This window comes from Poeciliopsis prolifica, unplaced genomic scaffold (genome assembly GCF_027474105.1).
Source record: "Poeciliopsis prolifica strain line A6 unplaced genomic scaffold, Auburn_PproV2 SCAFFOLD089, whole genome shotgun sequence".
Classification (NCBI taxonomy): domain Eukaryota; kingdom Metazoa; phylum Chordata; class Actinopteri; order Cyprinodontiformes; family Poeciliidae; genus Poeciliopsis; species Poeciliopsis prolifica.
Genome location: NW_026562464.1, coordinates 558,884 through 586,258, shown reverse-complemented (window position 1 = coordinate 586,258; position 27,375 = coordinate 558,884). Strand labels below are relative to the sequence as shown.

Below are 27,375 nucleotides of genomic sequence, written 5' to 3'. Positions count from 1 at the left end.
ATTCTCTTGTTTAATCATTTCCTTCACCTGTCTCAAAGTGCGAGATCCAAAGACCATGTGAAATCAGTCGCACAGTATAACTCTGTGTGTGACAGATTTTACTGGAGTGTGAACTCATTTATTTCAGCTATCAATATATCAGTGCACATTATTTGTTGAAGCTTATAATGTTACTCCGGAGGAAGTTGGCAGCTGTGTGAAGGTTCCCAGCGAACACATCAGAGACACAAAGGGAAACACAGATTGGTGCAAATGGAGTTAGGTATTTTTGCCATTATTCTGACTGGCAAAAATATGCCAGTCAGAATAATGGCAAGCATCAAATATTCTGACATGTTTGATGTCAGAATGCATGACATCAAACATGTCAAGCATCAAACATTCTGACATTGTAGATAAACCAAATTTTTCTAGGTGATAAAATTGTGATAAAAGGGTAATGTTGTCACTTTGATGCTAGCATTTTCTGCTATTATCTATAAAGGGTGGCATGACCCCTTAAGATGATCACAACATATAGTAATTGTTGGCGTTCACAGTTAACGTAATTGATCTTTCTTAGCCTTTCTAACGTCGTGAGCTATTTCTGTCCCGACATGGTCGCTTGTGTACGTGACGCATGCATTGAACCGACCGTGAGAGTGTGTATACCAAGTCACACCGCTTACTTGGCTTATGCGAACTCAAGCAAATTCTCAAAATTGTCAATGTCAAAACTGACAAAAACTGGACAAAAACATATGGTTGTACTCTGTTACAGGCATTCATAAACAGAGAATCAGGTGCACTCGCATGAGGGTGCACAGGCGCTTCTGCCAGCAGACAGAGAGCACAAAAAAGCAGTTACAACAACCTGCAAAGCAGGTAAGGATATCAGGAGGAGCAAATGCCACTGTCGGAGATTGAAAGCTATCAGGATGTCCTGTCAATTGCAGAAACCACACACAAAAAGACTTTGTAAAAGCTCACACTCCCCTGCTGGACTGTGCACAGAGTAGTAAAGTTGTGGGGTCCTAATGTCTGCATCTTGGTCTTATGAGACCGCATCTTGGTCTCGCAAAATTTGGCACATTTTAATTCTGCCATTAAAACGTGCAAAATTTTGTTTTAATGGCAGCAGATTTCTGTCTTGCAAGAGATATCACACAAGATTAACTGTTATTTCTTTTATTAAAAGAAACTAGAGGTGCACCGACTGCAGCTTTCTCGCTGATCACTGACTGATATTTTTAAAGCCTGACTGATTTTGACTTGTTTTTTAACTAAATACAGAAAAAAAGTTGCAAAGTGTGCAGACTATTGGGAAACATAGAGCTCTCTCAGAGCATGTGGTGGTAGAAAAGATTCTTGGTTATAATCAGTTTCAGCATGATTGTACCATGTTGAAAGCCAGTAATCGATCACCCAAAATTAAAGGAAAAGGGACCGATCAATCTGCACACTCCTCGAAATTATATCCTCTATTAAATAGCATAAAAATGGTACAATAATGCAAGTACACTGTGTCAAAGACCAATAAACTAATTTCTAATGAACATTTAATACTGGAACTGGAAGACATTTTAAATATCCAAAATAAATACAAACAAATCAAAAACAAATAAAATTGCATGTGAGGTCTCCATAAACATACTTGCCCTACAAAATATGATTCATTAGCCTCTGACCAGAAAAAACAGGCAAAACAGTATCTATTTAGCACCATTTTGCTCTGGCATTTTGTATTTTGTTTGTTGGTTTAACAGCGCAGTGACTAAATACAGCTTGTTTATTGGTTCAGTTTTCCTTTCTTCCCCAAGCCAGGAAAAATGCATTGTACATGTACATTTTAGGTGCAGATGCGTGTTTGTTGGATAACCATGTTTGGTTGCTGCTAGGGCTGAAATGATTCCTCGAATGATTCCAATAATTGATTATCAAAATTCCTTGAGAAAAATGTATCTGCCTCAAAGCTTTGTTAAATTATGTTTCATTATCTAGCGTTCCGGCCTGATCATTATTTGTGGAGTGCAGTGCTCTTACTTCTGCTTTTGAGTTGTTGTGAAGTGCTAGCACCATTGGTGTTGAAGTGTGCAGCGTTCTGCTAGGTTTTGGGGGACAAATAAGGATTGTAGAACTTTACGGTGTGAATCGCAGCTTTGGAACAAACGGTAGAAATTGTGCAGAGAGAGAAGTAGAGAGAAAGATATAAAAATATTCTATAGAGTACTCGTTTACAAAAATATTCTTTAACAACAGCCCTCGTTGCTACTGCTTTATAACAAATGAAAGGTGCTGGCTCCAGAAGTTAAGAGGCTTATCTCGGTCATTCGATTTGAATCGGCTTTGAAACAAATATTTAAACCTGCCATTGAACCAAAAATAACATTTTGGCTTTCCAGTAGACCACCGCCTATTCATGGTGTGTTCAGTATTCACCGATTTTTCTGTGGAACGTGACTCCAAATTATTCACAGAAGATCTGCACATCCATGGATTTTGTCGTAAATTTTACTTCTCAGACATTTTCCAGCACACAGCGGGTATCTGCACCGTTTCCAGACACTATTTTATATCTTTCTTTTTTTCAATGTTATTTTTCATGTCCATGTTTACGGCATGAGGCTTGAAGTTAATAAAAGTAGCTCCATGACGCTTTGAATTTCCCTCATATGGGTTTGATTTTGACCTGGCTTTGTTCTTTTGTTCTTTTTAATGTCTGTCCCATATTTGTATGACATTAAGGGGAGTACCAACATTTGTTTTTTTCCACTTAAAGCACTGGGCAGTTACAAGTATTTCTAGAAGAGGTGTTCATGGATTTTTAGCTAATCGCATATACAGCAACACTCCATAAATGGTAGGTATGAACATATGGATTTGTTTGGTTTTCTAATACACATCTTGTATAAATTTATCAAAATGTGCATGTGTTTTCCTTTATCCCATCCCACTCATTTATATTTGTAAGTGAAAACAAACAAAGTGGGGGAACACTTAAAGGACTTAGATCTGGGTTAGGCTCCTCAAATGACTGGAAATTAATACAATAGCCCAATAAGATCTAAACATTATTTCCTTAATAACTTCAAACTGAAGGCTTATCTTTCCCAGACTGACCACAATTCTGCACATGCCTTCAATTTTACCTTCTTTGCGATGAGAGTACAATGTGCATCAACTAAAAACAACTTAGGGGATTAGCAGAGTGTTTCTCCAAATGTTTCCTTTGGCGTCACAACCTTTAAGTAATGACAGATGGGAGAATTGATACACTGGTTTGACTGGTTGTCTGGTGCTTGGCAATAGCATTTGGAGTAGTTAAAAAAATCTGCCCAAGGCAATGACAGCTGGACATCGATGCAACAGAGATCATTAGAAACGTGAAGAGGTATGGCATTTATTAAAACTCAAATAGCACTTCCTTAATTTGATTTCGGATGGTATTTTACCAGAATTGACTTTTCTTTTAAGATCTCTTCAGAACAAAAGTCAGTCAGCACAACTGTCAATTTTTTGAAAGTGAAACAAATTGATATAAGTTGGCTGCTATCATTAAACTGAGAGTAATATTCATAAAAAGATAAATATCTTCTTTAAGCAGATATTTAAAAATGATAACATCTGTAACGCGTTACTGACGTCGGATCACTTTTTTCAGTAACGAGTTATCTAACCCATTTCTATTTCAAATCCAGTAGTCAGACTACAATGACTTATAGTCTGACTACTGATAGTCTGATAGTACTATGAGACTCGTAGTCTCATAGTACTATCAGACTATGATAGTACGATAATGTTAATGCAAAGTTGACACTTTGCGTTACTGTGCATCATCATCTTTTGTTATTTAATTGTATTCCCTCTACGTGTCTTGTCACGTGACCGACGGCTTTATGTGACAATATCAGCGACAGAAATGTAAACAATGGAGGGAGACACGCATTTTGCTGGTGGAAAATCAGGAACTATTTTGAGTTTCTGTCGCCAAGTTCGATTACTATAAGTGGCTTTGGGCTTTATTTTTTATTTTTTAAGTCACTTGTAAACTTAATGAGTCGCGGGTTGTGCGTTTTTGGGCTCGTTTTTGAACGTGAGGTTATTCATTTGGGCTTGGAAATAAGCAGAGACTCATAATAAACCCTAGAATTTGTCTGTCATTACGGTAGTTCTAGTCAAGCTCTCCCTGTCCATCATTTCCTGGATGATCCGTCCTGCTGTGTCTTTGTTAATGTCAAGTTAATATATATTACTTCTGAATGACGTTGGACTATCCAGAAAATTGGAAACATCGACACTGATCTTAGCAGCGCAATAAACGTGAAAACAGTCACGAAAGAACAAGTTCGTAAAGTTGTGCAACTAAACGCCATTATAGTTATTAATATTTATATAAATGTCACAAATCTGTGAAGCAGCCATCAGAGTTGTGGAGCCGCAGGAGGAGCTCTGTCGCTGCACTCTGACACCAAACACAGGACCGTAACTCACAACCTGGAGGCTGGGGGCAGGGATGCGGGCTTTAAAATTCTTCGTAGAGTTTTCCAGACAAACTCTAAGAAGTTTGACCACACAAAAACTACAAACGTTTTTTTTTTTGTACTGCTGGAACCATTCAAAAATCTTCTCTCTAGTTCAACCTTATGAGTGGAGATAAATTGTTGATGTTACCATTATAAAATAACTTGCAATTAAGTATTGGAAAAGATCAATGTCATTTTCACAGGTGGCAGAGTATTGTTGTTAGCAGCTGCTGAAAGTAACTCAAAAAGTTACTTTTAATGTAACTTAGTTACTTTCCAAATCAAGTAGTCAGTAATTTAAGTTACTTTTTCAAGGAGTTATCAGTAATCTGATTAAAGTTACTTTTCAAAGTAACTATGCCATCACTGTGTTTATAATTTGAAGAAAAAGTAAATGAAAACTTAAAGAGTGAAGTTCCTACTTAGGGATTGAACAAGGCCATTAAATTAAACAAGCCACCCTAAATTAGCTGTTTAAACTTTAGCTGCAGTAAAAAGCAATAAATATGGTGGCTGTTTAGTTTCAGCTGATAAAGCGGTGTTAATTTGACTTGCTTTGACTAGTTCCATATTTTAACCAGAAACCGTCCCATACAAAATGGAAGTGAAGGCTCAATAGTTGAGGAAATAGTCTAAGTAAAATTTTTTGCAGTTAAGACACTGCAGCTCTATACACTTATGTATTAGGCAATGATTCAAAATAGTAAACTTTAATGCCAAGTTCAGGCATTCAGGTAGCCACATGGAAATCTGTTTGACTACTAATCAAACCTTTATGCTGTTCATGAATTCCAATAAAAGTCTTAAACCAAGGGCTACATGTGCCATTTAAAGACCAGCTGGAATATATTGTCAGATGACATTTTGATTCAACTGTAGTTTATCCCAGATGACCCTCTGTACCCTATTTTATCTGACCTTTGTATAGGCCTGTCACGATAACAGATTTTGCTGGGCGTTTGGTTCAAAAAATTATTGCAATAAACAATAATATTGTTTGAAGACCTTTTTACACTGATTTAATGGAAATTATTTAATAATACATGCGATTTCCTGCCAAAGATAGATACACTTTACTTTCAAAAGAACATTTAATACTGGGACTGATACACAAAATAAATAAAACAACCAAAACCAAAAACTAAATATATTCTCAGTCTCCATTAACAATAAATGTACTTCAATAAAAACTCAACAACATAAAGCCAAAGTGGAAATGAATACTGCATTCAACCAAAAGAGTGCAGACTATGAAGTCTGCATAGTATATTGTAAGACGGGCAAATCCAACTGCCTGATGCAATAGTTCACACTACAGGATTTTTACCCCGAACGACAATCTTAGAACGTTATTCGATCTGAGATTGTCACTTGTGTGTTACGGTAGATTGTTGTGGCCGCTCCGATCTAAATCAAGGATTTGCCCAGACTGGGAACTGAACGCAACCTGTTGAATGTGACCGGTAGCCAATCAGAAAGCGCGGATTCTCCTCGTGCTTTCTGAGGGGAAACACGGAGGGAATCCCGAACAGCTGACACGATGCAACTCGAAGTCCAGCAGACATCGGAAACAACATGAATGTTTATTCAACATTTCATGCAAAGAAAATATAAATAACTAGGGGAGGAGTTGGAGCGAAATTTCTACCAGAAAACCCGGTAACTTTTCAGCTGTTCTTCGTTAACGTAACATAAATAGGTTCTAATGATTTTCATTTGGTCAGACTGACACTAGCTACATGCATTGCAGGAAGATTGTAGTAAGGAATAGATTAATGCCTGGTTTCAAAATTAGTGAACTGGACTTATTATTTTGTGTCCATTTTTGGACAACACGGTTCGATCAAACCGTTATAGCTAGGATTTTTTCGGCTAATGTGTCTCTCAGGTTTTGATAATGGGCCGACAATCCGCGACATAAGATCGTGCAGCGCGCTGGGCATTACACTAAGGAAATAAGGAAGGGAGGGTCAGTGGAGAGCACCGGAGTGGAGCCTTTTTTCATTCAATGTCATCAACAGTAAGAGAAAAAGGCCCGAAGAAACGATATAGCCGATAATTAAAATGAGGTCGATAGTTTTAATTTCTCGTGCGATTAATTGATTTATACCTTTCTTTTAAACATGCAAGGGTGCATGTTTAAAAGAAAGGTATATTTTAAAAATAGCTCGATACATATACCTGAACTCTCACCTAAGAGAAAGAGCAACTTAATGAAACATCCATTAGAATTTGTCCTAAATGTGACTCAGAAAACAGATTCAGCAGCAAAATATTATTATTTTTTTCCATTCACCTCCAGTTTATAGGAACTGATAAAACTTGGTGTCATTGAGATAATTATATCCCACTTCATGGTACCAATATTGTATTTTATAAAAATTTTTATTTGATTATTTGATCAGTCATCATAATAATCAATAGAATATTCAATTACCAAAATAATCATTTACAACAGCCCTACTGCAAACATGCAGAAATTAGGTTTTGACGGTCAGCCCTGCAACTTTAAAGGAGAAGCAAAATGTAATCTGATCTAAAATCTAATTTTTTGAACTTTAAATCATGTTATGTTGTTCCCTCATCAAAAAAATACCTGGACCGTTGCCCTGGTTCTTTTATGCATGTTTGAGAAATCCTTCAATCTCCTATGTCAACCATTCAGCTGTACAAAACATATTGATGAACCTACCATTTTCTATATGCATGTCCTTCTCTGAGCTGGTGAAACTATGAATCTGATGAGCTCAACAGATCAGAGCGTGACGTTGATAAAACGGTTAATAGAGGAGCCATTTTGTGATGACTTCCTGGAAGTGGTGTTTCTAAAAGAGGAGACGTTTTTAAAGAGACAGAAGCCCATTTTTAAGGTGTTAAATCAGGAAATAATTTTTTTTATACGTAGAGCATTAATAACAACTGAAGTTACATTGTTACTTCATTACACTTTAAAATGTTTGCTATATGCCTGGAAAATACATAATACTGCCCCTTTAAAGATGAAAAGTTGCTTCGTTTCAGGTTGTGCCTTCTGACATTATTGCCACAAGGTAAGATCATTTATCTGCTTCTAAAACTTCTGTTATATTCTAAGAGTCTTGTTAACACCGCAGTCTGACCTTTGCTGAAATTAGCACTGGCTCCTCTGTCCAACAGCAGCCTGGCCAGGTTGCAGTTTGCCACACTGACAGCATACATGAGAGGAGTCCATCCAAAGCCCAGCCTGGTTTCCACATCCAGGCCTGTCCAAAACATCAGTGTTACAAAAAACAAAAACAAAGAGGAAGGGTGTGTCACATTTGGGTTAGTCTTACCCTTAGTACAATTTTATGTACCATAAAACAGCTATTTTTAAAATCACATCAGTGAAGCAAGTATGTACCATTGTCCAACAGTTGTTTGACAGTATCTGTGTCTCCCTCACTGATGGCTTTTTTCAGCGCAGAGACTTTGTCGCCTGAACCCACCATAGCAGTGGCTAAGTCCTAAGGAAAACACAAAAGCATCTCTGTTACTCTCCCAACAGAATTGTTTTAGTTGAACAAGAAATGAACAGGTCTATTGATTGACAATCTCAAAGTGTAGGATGAAAACTTAGAAGGACCAGAGGAACATTTAGCAACATCCAATATTTGCTTGGCTCGTATATAACATGAACTATGCATTCAGTTAGTGCTTACCAGTATATTACACAGTGATATTACACCTTTGATAAGCTTTCACTGTCTCCTATGCCCACAACTGATATAGATCTCACTGCTATGCTTGTTTAGTTGTCTCTTCTACAGCACACCTGCTTCTAATGTTAGCATTAGCTCCTGCATGCCGTCAAATGCTGCAGAAGCCTGTTAATCACCCATTTATTCAGGCAAGGTGTGTTGCAGAAAGAAAACGCCTAAAACATGAGAACTGGAATTGAGAAACACAGATCTAAGGCTAACATCACATGGCAGGCAAATACAAACCATATTCAGCTTTTCCATGGCAGCTGGACCAGCTCAATTCCAATCTTTTCACCCAAATAAAAATAAAAGTAGGATTTGTGCCACTTCCTTATCTAGTACTAAATGGGATACGTATCCGATAGTTTTCAAAGTGTCTGTAAGGAAAAACATTGTTGTGATGACTAGCTGTAGGCAGCATCAAAAAGAGTAGAAGCTTCTTAAAGAGACAGAGGCCTGATTTCAATACGTCAAGTTGCGAAGTCACATTTCTCTTAAGTTGAACATTGACTTAAGTTGAAGTCAACCGAACATATAGTTATAAGACTGTAAAACATGCTATTTGATTAACTATAATTAATCAAACCCTCTAATTAATTTGGTTAAATGCTTTAACAGTTCACTTTAATTCGCAGATGATACCGTGATTGCAATTTTCAACAAACTTATGGTTTACTAATATCTCATAAAAAATTTAAATCAGAAGATTTTGAAAGAAAGTTTAGTGCGCTTTCAAATGGACTCACTGGACCATTTAACACCTTTTCCTTCTTCCTGCCTAAGGAGACATTACCTTCAATTGAGTTGGAGGGGGACCATCTACTTTTTAAATTTCACTAAAGGAAAAAAATGTTTTCCACTTTGTGGCTCTTCAAAATAAAGTAATCCTCACGGTCTATATTCAAACACAGGGTTAGCCACATAGACTGTAGGCTAGGGTGCCAAGTACTGTAGAAAACAAACAAAAAAATTGTTGCTGATAAAACAATTATCAGCAAACACCTGTAGCTCTAACATAAACCCCTTTGTCATGTTCTGTATTTAAATTAGAAAATTATTTTAAAAAACAGTTCCTCAAGCTGATGGACCTCTCTACTATTGATCAAATGCAATGTAAAAATAACTAAAAGTTAATCTTTGTAATTTCAGACTTAAAATTGAGCCCCTGCCCCTTTTATCCTTCTACTCTTTCTCAGCCCTTTCTGAGTTTTTTTTTTCCAATTTTTTATTTTATCTGTATGTCAGGACGCCTGCTTGAGCCCCTCAGCAATAATATTTAGCTAAATATAACAATTTCGCTAAATAAACTAGTCTGGCTGTCTTCAGTCTAATAATGACTCAGTTTCTGTCTCCATGTTGTTCAGACAATGGCTCCATGGTGAGGAGGAGGAGGGAGGATCTGAGCCTCTAACAAGAATATTTTTTATACATTGGTTTGTCAATAAAAATGTTGATCTGATGTTCGAAAAACTGTTTCTATTTATATTTTCATAATTGTCCTGCAGCAGGTAGAAAAAACCTGCCTCGCCCCTAAACACAGAAATGCTTCAGCAACAGAGAAACTTCTGACTTTTAACTTAATCATTCTGCCAAAAGCCCGGTTCTACAGGCAGTGAGTCGGTCCCACCGACAGACAGAAAGAACCTCTGATTTATATCAGACATCCTGATTAAGACACGGTATCAACTGTCACTGCGAGTCGCAAGGCACCTGAACCCCCCCCTGTACCACCCGGTACCACCGATGTGCTTACTCTGCTTCTCCTTCACGTTTCTACCAGGCGGGTTAAAACTGCTGCTGACTGGATCTGGGCTGGAGGTGAGCGGCTGTCAATAGAAGTTACTGCAGAACCTCAAGTGTTAAAGGAAGATTCGGTCCACAGCATTTAGTTTATAAAATAAACATCAGGGAAAATACTGGAGCAATTATTAGAACTACAGCATAAAGCCAAACATGCCACAATTAAATGAATCAAAAAGTCCACAAAGTATCCGTGGACTGACATGGGGGATTCCAGGTAGATTCCAGAGATGCACATGGCAGCGGCTCTTCATGCAGGGCCGGTCCAAGGTAAATATGGGGCCTGAGACAGAACCCTCCTGTCCTACTAAGAACTTCAGCATCACTAACATGTTTAAATATTGAAAAGGTGAATCTGTGAGAAGAGACCAGGTTTATTGGCCCAGTTTAAAAACAATCACTGATTATTCATTGTTTGCTGTGATGTATTTGTGAACAAACCCAATTCAAACACAAAAATTACGCCATATTGCAGCCATGGTAACACAACAATCAAACTATCAAGATGATTCTTTAAACTTTTTCAAAGTAAACTTCTTAATTAAATCCTAAATGTACTTTTTTTCTCAGTTGACTCCATTAAATAAAATTTAATAACATTGTCATTCTCTATCAATGATGCTACAGGTTTAGATCTATGGTCTGTTACAATTAAACCATTTCTGGAGGCCCCTGAATGTCTGGGGCCCCTGAATGTCTGGAGGCCCCTGAATGTCCCCTGAATGTCTGGAGGCCCCTGAATGGCCCCTACCAGCAGCAGTTTTATCATTCTAGATCTCAGAGTATATAGAGTTAACCCCTTTGAGCTTTTATGATCTATAAATCAATCTGCAGCCAAGTTGTTCTAGAGGTTAAATAGATATTATTAGGGCTTAATCAGTAAAATGGTAGAAAATGTGCTAATTTCATAACTTCATAACCTTTGACCTTCTCTCCTCTGGTCTGTTTAACAGCTACAGTCTCAGATCAACTTGTACTAACAGCCCTCCAGGACTGTCAGCAGCAGAAACAGAAACTTTATTCCTGTTGGGGAAAATATATTACATTTGCTTTGCATTGTCCCCGCATGATGGAAATGATATAGTAGAATCCAATTAGATTCTTGATTAATGTGGGTTGTTGCTGTGTTGATGTAAGATGTTTTAAGATCTTGGTCAATGTGTTCTTTTTTAAATGTGAGCTCCAAAGGTCTCTGCATGACCCTGTTATTTTTTTTTATTGTTTGCATCCTCATGATGTTCAGAAATCCAAAAGTTATTATGAAGGTTTTAATACATGTTACCTTGTGAATTAAACAGAATGGGAGATTCTGCTTTAATGTATTAATTCCCATCAATTGCTTCTTTTAGCCATAGAAGACAACAAGAACACTGTACTTCTGTTTTCCTGCTTGTGAAAGATAAAAACTTCAAGCTTTTAATTTTTTCTCCTGCCTATTTTCATCCTTATTTTTCCCAAGAATAATCCGATAATCAAGATTTTATTGCTGACAGAATAGGATTTTCCACACATTTTTCTACATGTAGGCTCTTAATTTGTCAATTTTTTACCCTACATTCATAAAACCTTCAATCTTAAACCTCTATAGAGACTGAAAACGTATTTAGTTAACATACCTACTATTGGCAGCTATTTAAAAAAAATAAATATTAAACAAATCAACTCCATGATGACATGGCAACAAGCGCGAAGATGTCCCAGCTGAGCTGCTGAAAAAAGTCAGGAAAGTGCAGAATTTGGCGCAGTCTTCTCTGTTCCGGATTCGCATATTTTGGTACTTAAATCATTTTATTGTAATTTATAATATTTTTAAATGGCGTTTGCTCGTTCATTACGACCTTTTCGCTAAAGCATCTTACTGAGATTAGAACAAATACATTTAGAAAATAAAAGGATTTGCTAAGCTAGCTTGAGTTAGTTCCCCGAGCTGCTATTCGGATTTAGCTTTAAAAAATAACATTAAAAAAACAATGGCGGAATCAAAACTCAAACTTCTTCAAGGTAACCTTTATCCCAGAAGTCTTGTTTTCCGAAAAGGAGCCAATGTCCCACTCGTCATTGCTGGCGTCGCTTTCATCTCCAGCCGGGAAGGCGAACTCATTAACGCTTCCCATACTTCCAGCTAGCAGCTAGTGGAAGCCAACAGGAGCGAACAGAATGGCGGCTGGGAGGAGGGAGGAGGCGGAGGGAATGATAAGTGACGACCTACCATATTAAATTAAAACAATAATGATAATAATAATAAATTAATGAAAGTGGAACATGTTACAGCTGTATTGAGATGACTTACTTTCCTCTGCTGAGAAAATACGCCAGTATCTGCTGTGGCTAAAATAATAGCTTTAAGCGATACTTTTGCTATCTTAAATAAGAGGAAAATGGACCTTTCTTTCAGCCAGCTTACTGGCAGTGTTCAGTACGTTACTCCATGTTTCATAAATCTCTACTCTCTCCAGCAATTTCTCTGTTTTCTTTAAAACTACTTTAAATTGGAAGAACAGTGTGGTGCACTATTTTCAGTTCATAAATAGGTTTTACACAGGATTAAAATTACATGCTAAATTATATAGTATGTAGTTTAGCAGATATAATTTTTACCCCAAAAGTTTAAACCTTTGGGGTCAAAAGTTTAAACTTTTTTGGAAAGAAAAAGTAAAGAAAGGAAATCAATTTCTTGCTGTTGAAGTCAAAAGTTTCAACTTTGAATAGGCCTATATGTTTTTGTTTTAAAACTGTTTGGGGACAGCCACACGTCTTATTGTAATGATACAGCAAAACTTCAACACAGTTTTACTCCAGGAAAAATTAAAGGTAATTGTACAAGTAATTGCTCAAGTAAGATTTAAAGAGTAATGTTATCATAAAAATGTTATGTGCAAAGCCTGGTATTTTGAAGACTAAAATGTAAAAAACTAACATGAATAAATAACATAATTACAAAATAACACATCTTAGGTGGTAGAAGCCCGTTTCCATTTTTCTTCCCAACTACTTATGAAACTAATACTTATAGGAGGCAATTGCATCATGTTTTATAAATATGGAATCGAAACGGAGCAACTAAAATAAGAAAAGAAGAGGATCTGAAACTGAAGTGATCAAATGAGTTTTTCTAATGTATTCCTGGGTGGTTGTTAGTATCGCTGCTGAGCATCCTGCAGGTGTTTCGGGTCTCTGATGATTTTCAGGAGCACAGGTCGCCCTTCAGAGTAGATACAGAGATTAAAGATGGAGAAAGAAATAAACGAGGAAACTGAAAGCCTTACCTGGTTATTTGCTTGTGTCTCAAGCTGCGTTTAATCCGTGTTAAATCAGACCAAACCAGACCTGGCAGCACTCTGACGTACCCCGTCCAGAAGGGGTCGCTCTTTCCTCTGGGCAAGGCATGCACTGGTTTTGTTCAGCAAAAATGGTAAATAACCTGTAGCAGAAGTCCATGTTTTTTTTCTCTTTTAAACACAGAAATTGATTTTTTTTTCTTTCTATGTAATCATGTTTACATGCACCTTTAGAAAACTAAATAAGAGTCAAAACTCTGTAAACTTAACGTGATAAGTATAAGAGTGAAGTATAATATGAAATGTTTCGACTGAGCGCTCACTCAAATCATTTTTATCATGATTTGTAAAGACAAATCATGATAAAAATTACTTCAAGCAAAATTTAAAGAGTTCTGTATTTCATGTGCACAAATTTTGCATAAATCTATTTTTTTCTTCAATGTGTCAGAGTTTGTTATGATCACATTGACAAAAAGTGTAGTGACTACTATATACTACTATATGTGCTCCTATCTGTATCTGTGATCTGAAGCACATTCTGCACTCTTAATCACAATCTTGCTGTTGATTTTAACTTTTACATAATTATATATTATATGTCTGTCTTTTAAAGAGACAGCATGGCATCTGCAGCTCTGTAGTCCATCTGTTTTCCTTCAGACATGAACCAGCAGAGATAAACAAACTCCTTGCTGACATGAGCTTCAAGGATTTTTTTCACAAAACGAAAAAAAAAAAAAGTTCCTGAAAGATATGATTGGGTACTATTATTATATTGATAGGAGTTCGACCAAAGGCTTGCTGCACTTTATCTCTGTTCCCTTCAGGAATGCCTTGAGGTTATGATCCTCCCTCTCCTGATAAAAAAATAAAATAAAAATCAGATTTGTTTGAATGTCCCAGAACTGTTTCTGATGTCTTTTTTGTGAGTCGTGGACAAGCACCAAAGTGTACTGCAGTATAAAACCCCAGGTAGGTCAGCATTCATTAGCAGTTCAGTGCAGAAGTCATTTCATAAAGCTGTTATTGCAATTCGATTTTGAAAATAACAATATCACGAGGCTTAAATTCTGAGTTGTCAGTTCATCAGCTGGTTTTCCCACCTATTCTTCTTGTTGCCACAATATGCAACCCGAGGCTCTGTGCGTGGAAATGACGTCCCAACGCAAGTTCAGGCGAGTCAACCAATAAAAGATGGACTGTCACTGCATTGTCCCGCAGAGCCAGCAGGAGAAAGGGAGAGAGTTTAGGAAGTGGACAGAGCAGAGACAGAAGACTCACATTGCGGTCTGTGTAGGGACTGAGGGGGGAAATAACGCGGCTGCAGCACTACTTTAAGCCCCAACACAGAGGGAGGATAAAATCACACACCCCTCCTGTCTGAATTTCCTCGGGCGTGGGGGGCACACACTAATGTGATCGAGGCTCAGGGACGCTCAGGTGCAGACAAACCAAACTGGCGGGGCTCTTAGGATGCAGAAGTCACCGGTGGAAGATGCAAACTTCTTCTCTAGATTTGTCTTTTGGTAAGCGACGGCTCTGCTTCATTTTTGTTGTGGCGGCGACCAGCGGGATTTCTCACTTTCATTCACTTTTAATTCAGAAACGGCCTTGGCTTTGATGTGACTTTGTCAAATGGGAAGCGGAATTATGTCAGTGACTGCGCAAAGTATCTTTCTGCAAATAGGATTTTCACTGCTGTTAAATGAAGTTGTGCGTAATTGGAGCTGCGCTCCGATGAGCGGGCAGGTGATTCTGGGCTGCATCTTTGGGAATGTAAACCCAAAGAAATGAAATGAAAACTGAAATGAAACTGGACTCAAAATGAAGACAAATCTGAGAAAGCAAGCCTCTGATGAAAGTAACAACAAACAAAAACAAAGCCCTTGAAAACAAAAGGCTTGGGGAAGTCATATTTTCAGACCTGATGTGTTTTACACTTGACAATAATATTTGTGTGTTAGCGATTTGTTTCCCCCCCTTTGGATAAAAACAATTGACTATAGTTTAGCAATAAGCACATCAGGAATGAGGGATCAGAAATAAGGAAGCAGAATTCAGCATTTGTCAGTACCTCTAAATAGTCCTTTCTTGAATCTTTTCACAGCAAATCAAGCCAAACATCTGACACTGAACCTACCATAAGTGTAGGTTCCTTTCTTATTACAACCAAGCATAGTTTAAACATCCCTGTTTCTTTTTCCTACCAGAGCTTTCAGCTTTTTGTGTCTCCTTCCTTAGATTAGAGAAAACCTGACATCCACTCCAAAACGTCTTGGACAATTTAAACACATATTTGTTTATGATTTTGCAAACAGCTTTCATGTGTGTTGAGCAATGTCTTTGAACTCCTTTTATAGCTTCAAACAACTGATAGTCAACTCTGTGGTTCCCCCTCCCCAGGTGGATATCACCTCTACTGAGGAAAGGTTTTACTAAGAAGTTGGAGCTGACTGACGTCTACAAGGCTCCTTCGTTTGACCTGGCAGACACCCTCTCTGAGAGACTTGAAAGGTCTGTGCATCACAATATTTTAATTCACAGTTACTTTTTTCGTGTTGCCTTAGAACAGCCATAAAATGTTGTTTATTTTGGAGATTTTATGTGATAGACCAATACAATGTAGCTGAACATTAAATGAAAGGAAAGAGTAGCAAAAAAACAAAAACAAAAGACAAACTCCATCAGGTCCTGGTTAGAGTGCCAGGAGGAAGATGCGCTGGACAAAATGCTGAGTACTGTGTGAAGAAAACGCAACATTGTACTTCACCATGCACATCATATGTACAGCTCTGGAAAAAAGAAAGAGCCTCCTTAAAATGATCATTTAATTTAAATTTTTATTGATATAAAAAGTAAAATGAAATGTTATTTTATTCTATGAACTACTGATAGCATGTCTCTGAAATTCCAAGCAATAATTTAGAATTTATTAGCAGAAAATAAGAAACAGTCAAAATAACAAAAAAAGATGCAGTGAGTTCAGACCTCAAATAATCCAAAGAAAACCAGTTCATATTCATTTAGAAACAGCAATACTCATGTTTTAACTCAGGAAGAGTTCAGAAATCAAGATTTGGTGGAATAACCAGGAGGTTTTCAATGGGGTTCAGTGCAGTGGACTCTTCATTTTTTCCAGAGCCATTTATGGTACAACTTGGTGCAACTTCTTGCTGTTGGGAAGCTTTTCTTCAGATGAATGGAGCAATATTCCAAACAATCTTGAAAGAAAACATATTAGAGGCTGCAGAAGGCTTGAGATTAGTGTTTCAAGATGTGTGAAACTCCAGTCCTTAAATGACTGACATACATTAGAATGTAGTCAGATTGTAGCGTTCTGCTAAAGACCTTTGTGTCATTCAGGTATTTTGAAGCTGAGTCACATCTAAAAGTGGCAGGACCCCGACCCCAGGAGACTGGAGGTTGACACCTGTGGTAGATCTAAGTATATTTGTGAAATAGAATAGCTAAGTCAAAGTCCAGACCTGACCTGACTGTCTGTGGAAAGATTTATAAACTGCTATTCACAGATACTCTCCATCCAATCTGTCTGAAGTTTTACTGAGAAAAATGGCTAAAAATTCAGATCTCTAGATAAATCTAGAGTTTTTTTTTTGTTTGTTTTTTTTAACTCAAAAGACTTAAATCTGTGATTTATCAGGTTGTAGAAAGTATTGATTCAGTTTGGTTGATTACATCTGCACACCACATATTTAAAATTTGTATTTGTTCCAAAAAAAAAAGAAAATTTAATCTTTTACCTTTTACTTCAAAATCATACACGACATTGTATTGGTTTATCATATAAAATACCCTAATGTTTGGAGTTGTAATGTTTTGAAGAGGGAAAATATTGATAATATTAATACTCTTCCAAGAAACATTATCCTCACAAGTTACATTAAAAGCTACACTTAACTATATTCAGACAATTTTTTTTTTTGCCAGGTTTCCAAAACTTGTGACTGAAATTGGCCCAGAGCATGACATTGTTATGAAAACAAATAACTACATATTAAAGGGTTGTGATATAAAGGCGAACATGTTGAAAAAAATGGTTTTGGTGCGCTTACCAAGACAGCCTCAAAGCCACTCAGTTCAGTCAGAACAACAGAAAGCATTATTTAATTTCCTGTTTTAACAAATGGGAATACCACTTCAACAAGTTCACCAAACTTGAAATTATTATAATAATTTAAATAGTTTTCAAATTACAGCATTCATAAATTATACACAAGAGTGTGGAGCATATATATATTTAACAAATTATTGTGTAAGAAAAAATATATTCTTACCAATACGACAATGAAAATAAAAACATACAATAACTAAAAATAAACTAAAAATAAAAACAAGTAAGGGAAATCATCTAAATAACTGGTTACACTGCACTGACCATTTACCATTTACACTTTAGGATGGTACTACCTGCCTATAGAGGCACGGGTGGCATACTAAGATAATTTGAGTAATTTAAGCCAAATTTAACTTTGCAGTCCTCCTTTATGTTCTTCTTTACTTGTCAACAGTAATATTGCTTGTTTTCTATTAGAAATATTAAAAGGTGGCTGACTAAACATCCATCAGACAATTAAAAAGACCCTCCAAAAAAAAAAAAAAAGCCGGAGAAGTCAACAGTACACTGTCATGTCATGCAGTGAAAAGTAAAAACCTTACACAACAGATCAAATTCATGTTTGAAAACAACTCTGGCTGCGGTTTTCTGTCTCTTTACTCTCTGGTTATGTCCCGAACTGCATTGTCCTATTTCCAGTTGTTTAAAACTCCATCAGCAACGATCCCAAGCCACATTTATTCTTCATCATTCACATTTCTAAAAAATTTTCAGAATACTTTAATACATATCTTTTTATATTAAATGTGTAAAATGTTCCTGTCTTTAGTAACAGATTGCTAAAATAAACAACTCACATTGAGAGCAAAAAAAACACACACACACACAAAAACACCTTCAGTTCCACAATCTGATCTGATTTTAATTACTTTGTGGTTTGATGTGTTGATTCGAGCAGCAACTGGATTTCCAAAACAGTTATCAGCATTTATTGCTCTGAATTTATTGCACTGTGGTACAAGAATGGCTTTATTACACTGAACAAAAACTCTACAGGAATTTGTCATAGAGTCTAGTTATCGCCCTCAACTGTCTAACATACATCTGTAGCAAAAGACAAGAAGAGGAAACCCAAGTCTGTTTGAAGACCAACCGTGTCTCTTAGACAGTACAACACATATCTACTGCAAGCTAAATGTAAAGAAGTGAGAGTTTCACTGAGAACGAGTTGGGTTAGAAGCTGAAATCTCCACATTTGTCTTAAAATTGTGCATCTGACCTTTCCGTGTGTTTACAGTAGCTGGCCACATGCCATCCTCTCTTCTGAACACATATAAAATATGGGCTGGCATTTGAAACTTAGTTAGACACAAACCAAACCTGTGTATGCCAACAAACAGCGAAGCAGTGGGTGGAAGCTTTATTGATCTCATACTCCTGTCCTTTTCCTTCTTACTCACCATTTCTCTTTATTTTTCCATTTTATTTTTTTTTCCTCTTGCAAAATATCAGACGTTAATTTATGTTATACCCCAATGAAGGGTTTCACTTAGCATCAGGTGTTGGAACTATAAATGGACGAGGATTTTTTTAAATGTTTTACTTGCATGTTTTTTCTTTTATCCAATGGTTCCAGATTGACTTCAAAGGATAATAACAAAAAAAAAAAAAAAAAAAAACAATTTTGGAAGAGATTTTTTTCCATTTTAGAATGAACAGATTTAGTTTTCAGTGTTAAACAGCCGCAGCGTTACGCATTGACCTTGGACTTGCTGGTCACCCAGGGGCTCTTATCACCTGAGTGATGCCAACAGACCAGTTAATACAGATGTGTGTTTAAAAAGTCAATCTTAGCAAATGTCAGTGTGCCCAGAGGGTGATAAATGAGCATTGGTTGCTTTGTTTGTTTCAGTCTTCTCCATGGGCAAACATTGAGGACTCCTGGAATGTGTATTCAACCTCCTTAAAAGTGTGCTTTTTACTATCAGCCACTCCATCATTTTTGTTTCGCTCAAGTTTTCAAGCTCAGGTAAATCATTTGTGGAATGATTTATCTGAACAGGAACTAGAATATAGTAAAAGAAATTAAATAGATCCAATGTGTCCAATAACAAACTAGTTAGAATCATTCCAGAGAATCACAAGAATTTCTCTGCATCTTTGCTCTTACAATTTCACAAGAAAAACAATACATTTATTACTGACAGAAATTCAAACAATCTTTATATAATGACAATAAAAAACAGCTTTCTGTCTGGACTGGAAGCAGTCCAATCAATTTTATTGTAGCTTGCATTTAAATTAGAGATATAAGTTACCATGTTTCTCCTGACCTGTTTTCTCCTAATTAAAATTAAAGCTGCAGTATGTAACTTTTATCAAATATATTTTTTTGACATATTTTTTAAAACTGTCATTAAGTTGTGAAAGTATGCCATGAGAGATAGTCTGTGAAAAATGTATTTGCCTTCTGCTATCTAGAAACAACCAATCAGAGGCAGGAGGCGGGTTTTAGTGCTGTCAATCACAGTGTCATGTGACTGCTCATCTTCTCTGTCCCTCTCTCTGTGCTATGCTGCAGCTAGCATAACCTGTTGTGAATGCTCAGTCTTGGTAGCACAGGTACCAATGATGGCAGATAAACGGTTTTTCTGTAACTATAAGTTGTTTATCCACCATTAACACAACAGTGAGTGAGGTTGATTGACAGCACTAAGACCCTCCTCCTACTTCTGATTGGTTATTTCGGCTGGAATGTTGCATTACTTTAGCCAGCAATAGTAGTTCAGGTAATTGTTTAATTGTTTTCACAGATTATCTGTCTCATAACAAACTGGCACGACATGGTGACAGCTTTAACAAATATGGAGAAAACTTATTTTATTAAACTTATAAACTGCAGCTTTAATGAAATACAACAACATAGCATTTTTTGAGAAGTCTGGATTGCTTCATGTACATTTTGCATGTTGCCTATGGTTGTTCCTCCTGGGGAGAGACATTTCAGTAATCTAAAACTAATTTTTAAAAAAAGTTAAGCAGCCTATTTGCATACAGCATGCAAACTGCTGCATGTGAAGTCCACTAGCAGTAAATGCTGTGCTAGTATCAAAGAAAGCAAGACATTTGCCAGGTTTTAAAATTTGGGTCAAATAGACTCAAGAAATTGTAACACCAGGGGGGCCCTAATTAATTTTTTTGTCATGGGACCCAAAATTCCTGGCAGCGCCCATGATCTCACCCGTAAACCACACTCTTTGCTGTAATTTAGTTCTTTTTCTTATGTATACAGATATTTTAAAAGAATGCCGACCATTCTAGATTCCAAAATGATCACAGTGCAAACGCAAGTGTACAAAAATCAAAACAAATGAAAAGATCACATTATTTAATAAACAAGGATGAAGTAGCCATCTTCAGGCTATTTGAACAGGAAATGCTATTTGTTCTTAGCTTCAGTTCATTCATGTTCTATTTATTGCTCCTTTAAGGTCAAGCTACAGCAATTCAATCAGGTTACGGACTCTGCCATTTGCAGGATGTCTGTCTTATTTCTCAGCTCCTCTCTTCTAAATTTACTGCCATGGTTGAGAAAATTGTCCTGATCCATGACTTTATGTTTGCCAAGAGTTACTAGTGTTGTGATCAGACATCCTCATGTTCAACTCTAGAACAGAACACTTTGGTATACAGAGGATTCATGGTTGCCTATCGCTTCAACAAGCCCAAACCATCACTGTCACATTACCTTGCTTGGCAGCTGGTATGTTGTGTTATGTTTCAGTAAACATGGCTATGTATTATGCCCTCTATGGTCTCATCTGTTCAAAACAAAAATAAATCCGAAGTTTGATGCCTTTTCAGACCCAGGTTAGGATTACATCCACAATGTGTGGAACTAAATGTCATAATATTAGATTCTACTGAAAAAGCTATTCAAATGAAAATTAAAGTTTCACTGTAGCCTTTTTTCAAAAACTATTTTATCTCCTAATTATTTTCTTTTCCACTTATGTATCCATGACCAGAATGACATTAGATTATGAAGGGCTGGAGAGTGTTTCTGATCTGCCAATTCAGAGAGAGATTGTGGTGTCATCTGTGGGAGTCATAATGTCTATTGTTGTCCTATCCATTTACACAGATTATACAGTTTTTTTTAACAATATGTGACATCTGCTTAGAAAGTTTTTGGATCTAAATGTGTTTCCACTGAGTGAAATTGCAATAAAACAATGATTTTATTTTACTTCTAAAAAAATTCAGTATTATGTTTTACTATGGCCAGGAATTTGACATAATGTCTATTAGTTAATTGCATAGATTTTAAATTGTTAAAAAATTTAAAGCCATTAGTCACTTTTTTTCCTTTTTTCATACAAAAGTTCAGCGCGGAACCTTTGAAAAAGTGCGTTTCTGGAACACTTGTAAATCTGAGGCACAACATCCACAAACGACAGCATTGGATGACATGTCCCAGTGGGTGTTCACTTTTGCTTAAAAAAAATAACAATCTGATCGCAAAAGACTGTCGTTGTGTTCAAGTTGTGTTAGTTAGTCCATCAGCAAAGCTATTCAAGCCTAAAATAGCATCTGAATGATAAACATGTAGCAGCAGCATAGTTCCATGAGTGATCAGGAGTTCCTGAATCACTGGAAAGCTGAATGGATAAAACAGCAATTTGCATCATTCTGACAGTTTAATAGCTTACAACATTAAAAGCAATAAATATCTGTTGTTGACCTCTTACAACTTTTTATTCAATAATTTATCAATAATTCCAATACGCAAAATGCGTATATGAAATCAAAATACTGCTTTTTTGGTCATTATATAGTTTCCAATTAAAATGTGATAAATCGTTTACAGAACCTGCAATTACCTCTATTGAACATTTTAATTTAATTCTACCACAAATTTTTTTTACCATATTGTCCAATTTTCTTTCTAAACAAATTTGCTTACCTGTGATGCACTGGAAGGCCAATATCATCAAGCAACAACCAGTAGTCGATCTTATTGAACAGATTCCTAAACATGTTTCTTTTTTTCTTTTTCACAAAAGTAGTAGTAACCAAATAGCAACCAGAGACAAACTTTGCTGCTATATGTCTGGTAGATATATTGCTCTACTGCTGTTTAACTGTGCTGTAACTCTGCCCATCCTGCAGGGAATGGGACAAAGAGGTGGTGCTGGCCAAGGGCAGGCCCAAGCTGCTGAAAGCACTGGCGCGATGCTTCTTCCTCCCGTTCGCTTTCTTCGGTGTCCTCCTCTATTTCGGGGTGAGTTTTGTTTGTCTGTAGATGTTTCTTATCACTGATGGTAAGTATTGTGCAAATTCTGTTCCTTAAAAATTCAGTCTATGTGACGCAAGTACCAGATCATCTAGCTCTTGGTTTTTATTGTTAAGTTTTTTTTTTTTTTTTGCAACATGGTGTTTTTTTTCTAACTGCAAAGGGCATGTACACGCTTCCACTCTGATCTCATCGGGAGTGAACTGAATGGATTTACAACCTATTGTTTCTGAAGTAACACACAGCGAAAACTGGAGAAAACATTTTAAAGCATGCTAAGTTTTCAAGAAAATTACTTTAATTTTAATACTTTTTATATAATATATATTTAACTTTTTTCACCAACCCAAATTTTGTTTTGTGTCCCCAAAACATTAGTACATTAGTGGAATTCTCCAATGTTACTAATTCATTGTAGTTATTACATATTTTCTGTCTTTACAGCAGCTTTAAGATATTTAAACTCTTCTGCAACTGTTTATAGACCATTGGTCTATAAACAGTTGTGTTGAAGTTTGAATAATTATCCTTTTTTTGGGTGAACTATCTGTGTGTGATTGCATGTGGGTGTGTGTGCGTGTGTGTGTGCTCTTTTCTCCATTGTATGTTTCATAAGACGATCTTTAAAGTTCATTCAAAAATATGATTAAGCCAATTTCAAATTTGTTTTGAGAACAATATTTATGTTTGTGGCATAATGCCATCAGACCTACAGTTACCTAAAAAAATTGTAATGAATAGGTCATGAACAATAGCACCTAAAATTGATAACATTTTAAGTCCATATGACACATTCCTAATATGCTATGTTGCCAACTTTCACTGCAAATAAAGCGAGTTATTTTCTTGAGACTGAAATTCTTGCCCTTTCTTCTTTGCGTAATACCTGCTGTGACAGTTTTCAAGTCTAACCAAGGACCTTAGTTTAGGTCTGAACTTTGACTGGGTAAGGCTGTTAACCAAAAATGTGTGAAAGCTATGGGATATGATTGATTTAGTTGGTACAGCCCTTTTACTTTAAAAAAGTGCTATACCAACATATTTACATATTTCTTAAAACTGTCAACATACAGTATGTAATGAGACAGATAATCTGTGAAAAGATCAAGCTCCTTCACCTCCTCCCTGAGCTGCTATTGCTGTTTGAAGAAATGCTCTGCTGTCAACCAAAAACAATCAGACAGAGCCAGGAGGAGTGTCTTAGTGCTGTCAATCATCCTCATGTACTCTCTGCTACATGTGCTGATGGCAGAGAAATAACTTAGCATTACAGAAAAACCATTTATCTGTTGCCATCAGTGGCCATGCTTACTACCCTTAGCATTCATGACAGGTTGTGATTGACAGAAGGGTGATTGACAGTGCTAAGCCCCGCCTCTGGCCTCTGATTGGTTGTTTCTAGATTGCTTTGGAGCACTGCGAGAAGGCAGAGCAGCTAAATTTTCAGACATATTAGCTGTTTCATAACATAGTGTCAATGACTTTTCTTTGTTTTCTTTTTTAATTATAAAAGTTATATACTACAGCTTTAACTGCTAAGCAGTTAAAATATGTATTTTTCCTCCAACTGCAGATTTTTAGTGAAACTAAATTGATCAAACTTTGTGTCAACCCACTGTGGCTCCACTACTGGGAACTTGTTGGTCTTGGGTCAAGCTTGTTGCCCCCCAGACAAAACCAATAACTCTAAGGTGGAGCAATGTCTGAAGATGACAGGCATGTTGGACTGCAGTGTCATTGTCCCAGATATATGAGGGGGCCAGGGCAGCAGCTACTCTGTAACTTTGAACAGTGGGAGTTGGTTGTCTCGACAACAGGAATGCTTGTTAGATCCACAGAGGACACTGTGGGAATAAAGTTGTTCTGAAAGGAGTAAATTCAAGTCAACACATTTTTCCTCAGTTATTCTGTAGACAAATTAATTGTTGATCCTGGTGTCTGAGTGGATTATGAGTCATCTTTTTTGAAGTGGTGACATTCAGATACTCTTTTTTTAATGAGTGAAGACAGCTTCACTAGCATCACAATGAGAAAAGGGTAAGTTTTCTTATTTTGTATCTATAATTATTTAAAAAGTTCCATAAAAAAAAAGAATCCTTCATGTAATTTCTTGCATATTTTATTGCAAATGATATTATACCTTAAGGCATTGCAAAATACAGTTGTCTCTTGTTAAAGGATTATATTATTAAAAAGTTAATTTACACATTATATAGATTAATTACACACAGACTGCTGTTTTCAAGCATTTGTTATGGTAATTATGGTGGGGTTTTTTGCTAACAGCTAATAAAAACACATTTAAAATTAGAATATTACATCAAACTAATAAAAACATTTGAATACGTAAACATTGAATGCAGATTGGTGTTTTCAAAATGTGTTTTTAATTTGACGAACAAGCCTCATGTGAGTGCTTCTGCTAATCTACAGAGATGTAATTGTAGATATGCTAAATCTTTATGCATTGGTGTGTGGCCTTACCTTCAGACAAAAAGGCAAGCAATTTTATTCGTGTTGCACATTTTCAACAGTAAGGCAATTCAAAATGTATTACATGACTAGAAGTAAAATAAATCAACAAACAAGCAAAAATCATTTCAGTGCAAAATAAGGGAAAAATGATAACAGGTTGAAAAACAGGATCTTTATGATGTTTCAGTTATGAATCGAAGGCAGCTCAAAGCAAATGGGGTTTTAGCCCTGATTTAAAGTAACTCAGTACTTCAGCAGCTTTACACTTTTCTGGAAGTTTGTTACAGCTTAGTGGTGGATAAAAACTGAATACTGTTTTTTCAATGTTAGGTTTTAATTTTGGGGATGCAAAGTAGACTGTAACAGGTAGACTTTAGAGGTTTTGAAGAATGACACAACAGCAGGTCTTTAATGTATTCTGGTGTTAACCCATCCGGCTTAAAGTGCTAAACCTTAGACTTCAAAATAAAATATTTTAAAGTCTATTCACTAAACTACTGGGAGCCAATGGAAAGACTTTAGTACTGGGTGATGTGCTATATCTTCTTGGTTTTAGTGAGAATGCCAGCAGCAGCGTTCTGGATCAGCTGCATTGCAGCTTGATTTTTTTAGACAGACCTGTTACATTGATCAATGCAACTAAAGATAAACGCATGGATGAGTTTTTCAAGATCTTGTTGGGACATTAGACTTTTAGTCGTACAAATGTTCTTCAGGTAAAAGAAGACTGACTTTGTAACTGTCTCTATGTGGCTCTGTATGTTCAGGTCAGAGTTCTTCATTACTCTCAGATCAGCCTGACCTCTCGTTTCTAAGTGTGATACCTGAAGTAATAGATAATGCTGAAACATCCACACATTTATTTGTTACGAGTCACCTGGTGACATCATAATGGAGAGCTGTGTATCATCTGCGTAACTAATCTAATATTTTTTTTATAACCTCAACTATTGGGAGCGTGTAGATATCAAATAGGAGGGGAACCATTATGGACCTTTGGGGTACCCCACATGTGACTTTTGTCCTACTGATACAAGAAAGTCCTTGTTCTTTTGGTAAGATTTGGGCCAGTTAAGTTCTGTACCAGAGAGTCCAGCCCAGCTGTCCAGTTTCTGATAATGGGATTTTCACAGGGATTTTATTCATATTTTTATCATACTTTTTGGATAGATATAGAGCTCCAAGTCTTTTAGGATGAAAGGCCTTCTAGGCCTAATCTTTTGCTCTTTCTACAAATTCTCTACCATATTCATGTCAGGACTCTCACTGGATCACTCCAAACTGTTAATAAAAGCTGAGGTGTGGAAAAACTTTTTGGTAAAAAGAAAAAAGAGTTGATTGTCAAATTAAACTGGTGGTATTGAATGTAGGTTTCACTGCAGCCTCTAATACCCTGAATGAAAACACTGGAGATGACAGAAAATCTAAAACCATGGGCAGACTTTGTGAGTTGAGTGTATCCTTCAACCTTGATATTAATCAATAATTAATCTCAAGCATCAGATTAAGGATTTCTATTTCACTCTGGTATGTTTGAGGCAAAAAAAAAGCGACAGTAACCTGTTGATGTGTCGTCTTTCCTTTGCAGGAAGCATCCAAGACTGTGCAGCCTCAACTTTCAGGTCGCATTATTGCTTCTTTTGACCCCTTCCATGCTCCGGAACGAAGTCAGGGGTACTACCTGGCCCTGGGGCTCGGCCTCCTCTTCACCGCTCGCTTCATCCTGCTGCAGCCTGCCCTCTACGGCCTGCACCACCTCGGCATGCAGATTCGCATTGCCCTCTTCAGCCTCATATACAAAAAGGTATGATCGGGAGATTCCAGTAATCTTTCAGTGTGACGAACTTTTCTTCCAAATTCACTTATGATCATTGAATTTCAACTAGCCCCCAATTTTTACTTTTTTCAGACACTCAAGCTGTCCAGTAGGGTGTTGGATAAGATCAGCACCGGGCAGCTCGTCAGTCTCATGTCTGCCCACCTCAACAAGCTGGATGAGGTAGGAGAAAAGAAGGCTGCACTTGAAATCGAAAACAGTGAAACATCCTCTTGTCTTAGAGTTTGGATCATTGCTTACTGTATTTAAATCCAGCCTAAATGTGAAAGTTGACAACAGGTCAACAAGCGTCATCTTTATTATGACACCCAGCTGTTGTCTGTTTTCTGAGAATGTGAGGACACAACACCGAGTCAATCGAGTGTTTGTCATGTAAGCGATTCAACA

At 36.7% G+C, this 27,375-nt stretch overlaps 2 protein-coding genes across 3 annotated transcripts in view; one reads left to right on the top strand and one right to left on the bottom strand.

Annotated features, from left to right (window-relative positions):
• Positions 1-12,176, bottom strand: part of asz1 (ankyrin repeat, SAM and basic leucine zipper domain containing 1) — a 46,349-nt gene extending 34,173 nt beyond the window's left edge. For both annotated transcript variants that reach the window (XM_055022687.1, XM_055022688.1), the window contains exons 1-3: positions 12,031-12,176; positions 7,885-7,987; positions 7,622-7,744 (exon numbers count right to left, since the gene is read on the bottom strand). In XM_055022687.1, coding sequence (XP_054878662.1) covers positions 7,622-7,744; positions 7,885-7,987; positions 12,031-12,138 — 334 coding nt within the window. In that variant the 5' untranslated portion in view covers positions 12,139-12,176. The remainder of the gene's footprint in view (positions 1-7,621; positions 7,745-7,884; positions 7,988-12,030) is intronic.
• Positions 12,177-14,539: 2,363 nt separating this feature from the next.
• cftr (CF transmembrane conductance regulator) overlaps positions 14,540-27,375 on the top strand; it is a 51,334-nt gene continuing 38,498 nt past the window's right edge. The window contains exons 1-5 of the mRNA XM_055022674.1: positions 14,540-14,831; positions 15,709-15,819; positions 22,553-22,664; positions 26,740-26,955; positions 27,061-27,150. Of these exons, the coding sequence (XP_054878649.1) occupies positions 14,779-14,831; positions 15,709-15,819; positions 22,553-22,664; positions 26,740-26,955; positions 27,061-27,150 (582 nt within the window). The 5' untranslated portion in view covers positions 14,540-14,778. The remainder of the gene's footprint in view (positions 14,832-15,708; positions 15,820-22,552; positions 22,665-26,739; positions 26,956-27,060; positions 27,151-27,375) is intronic.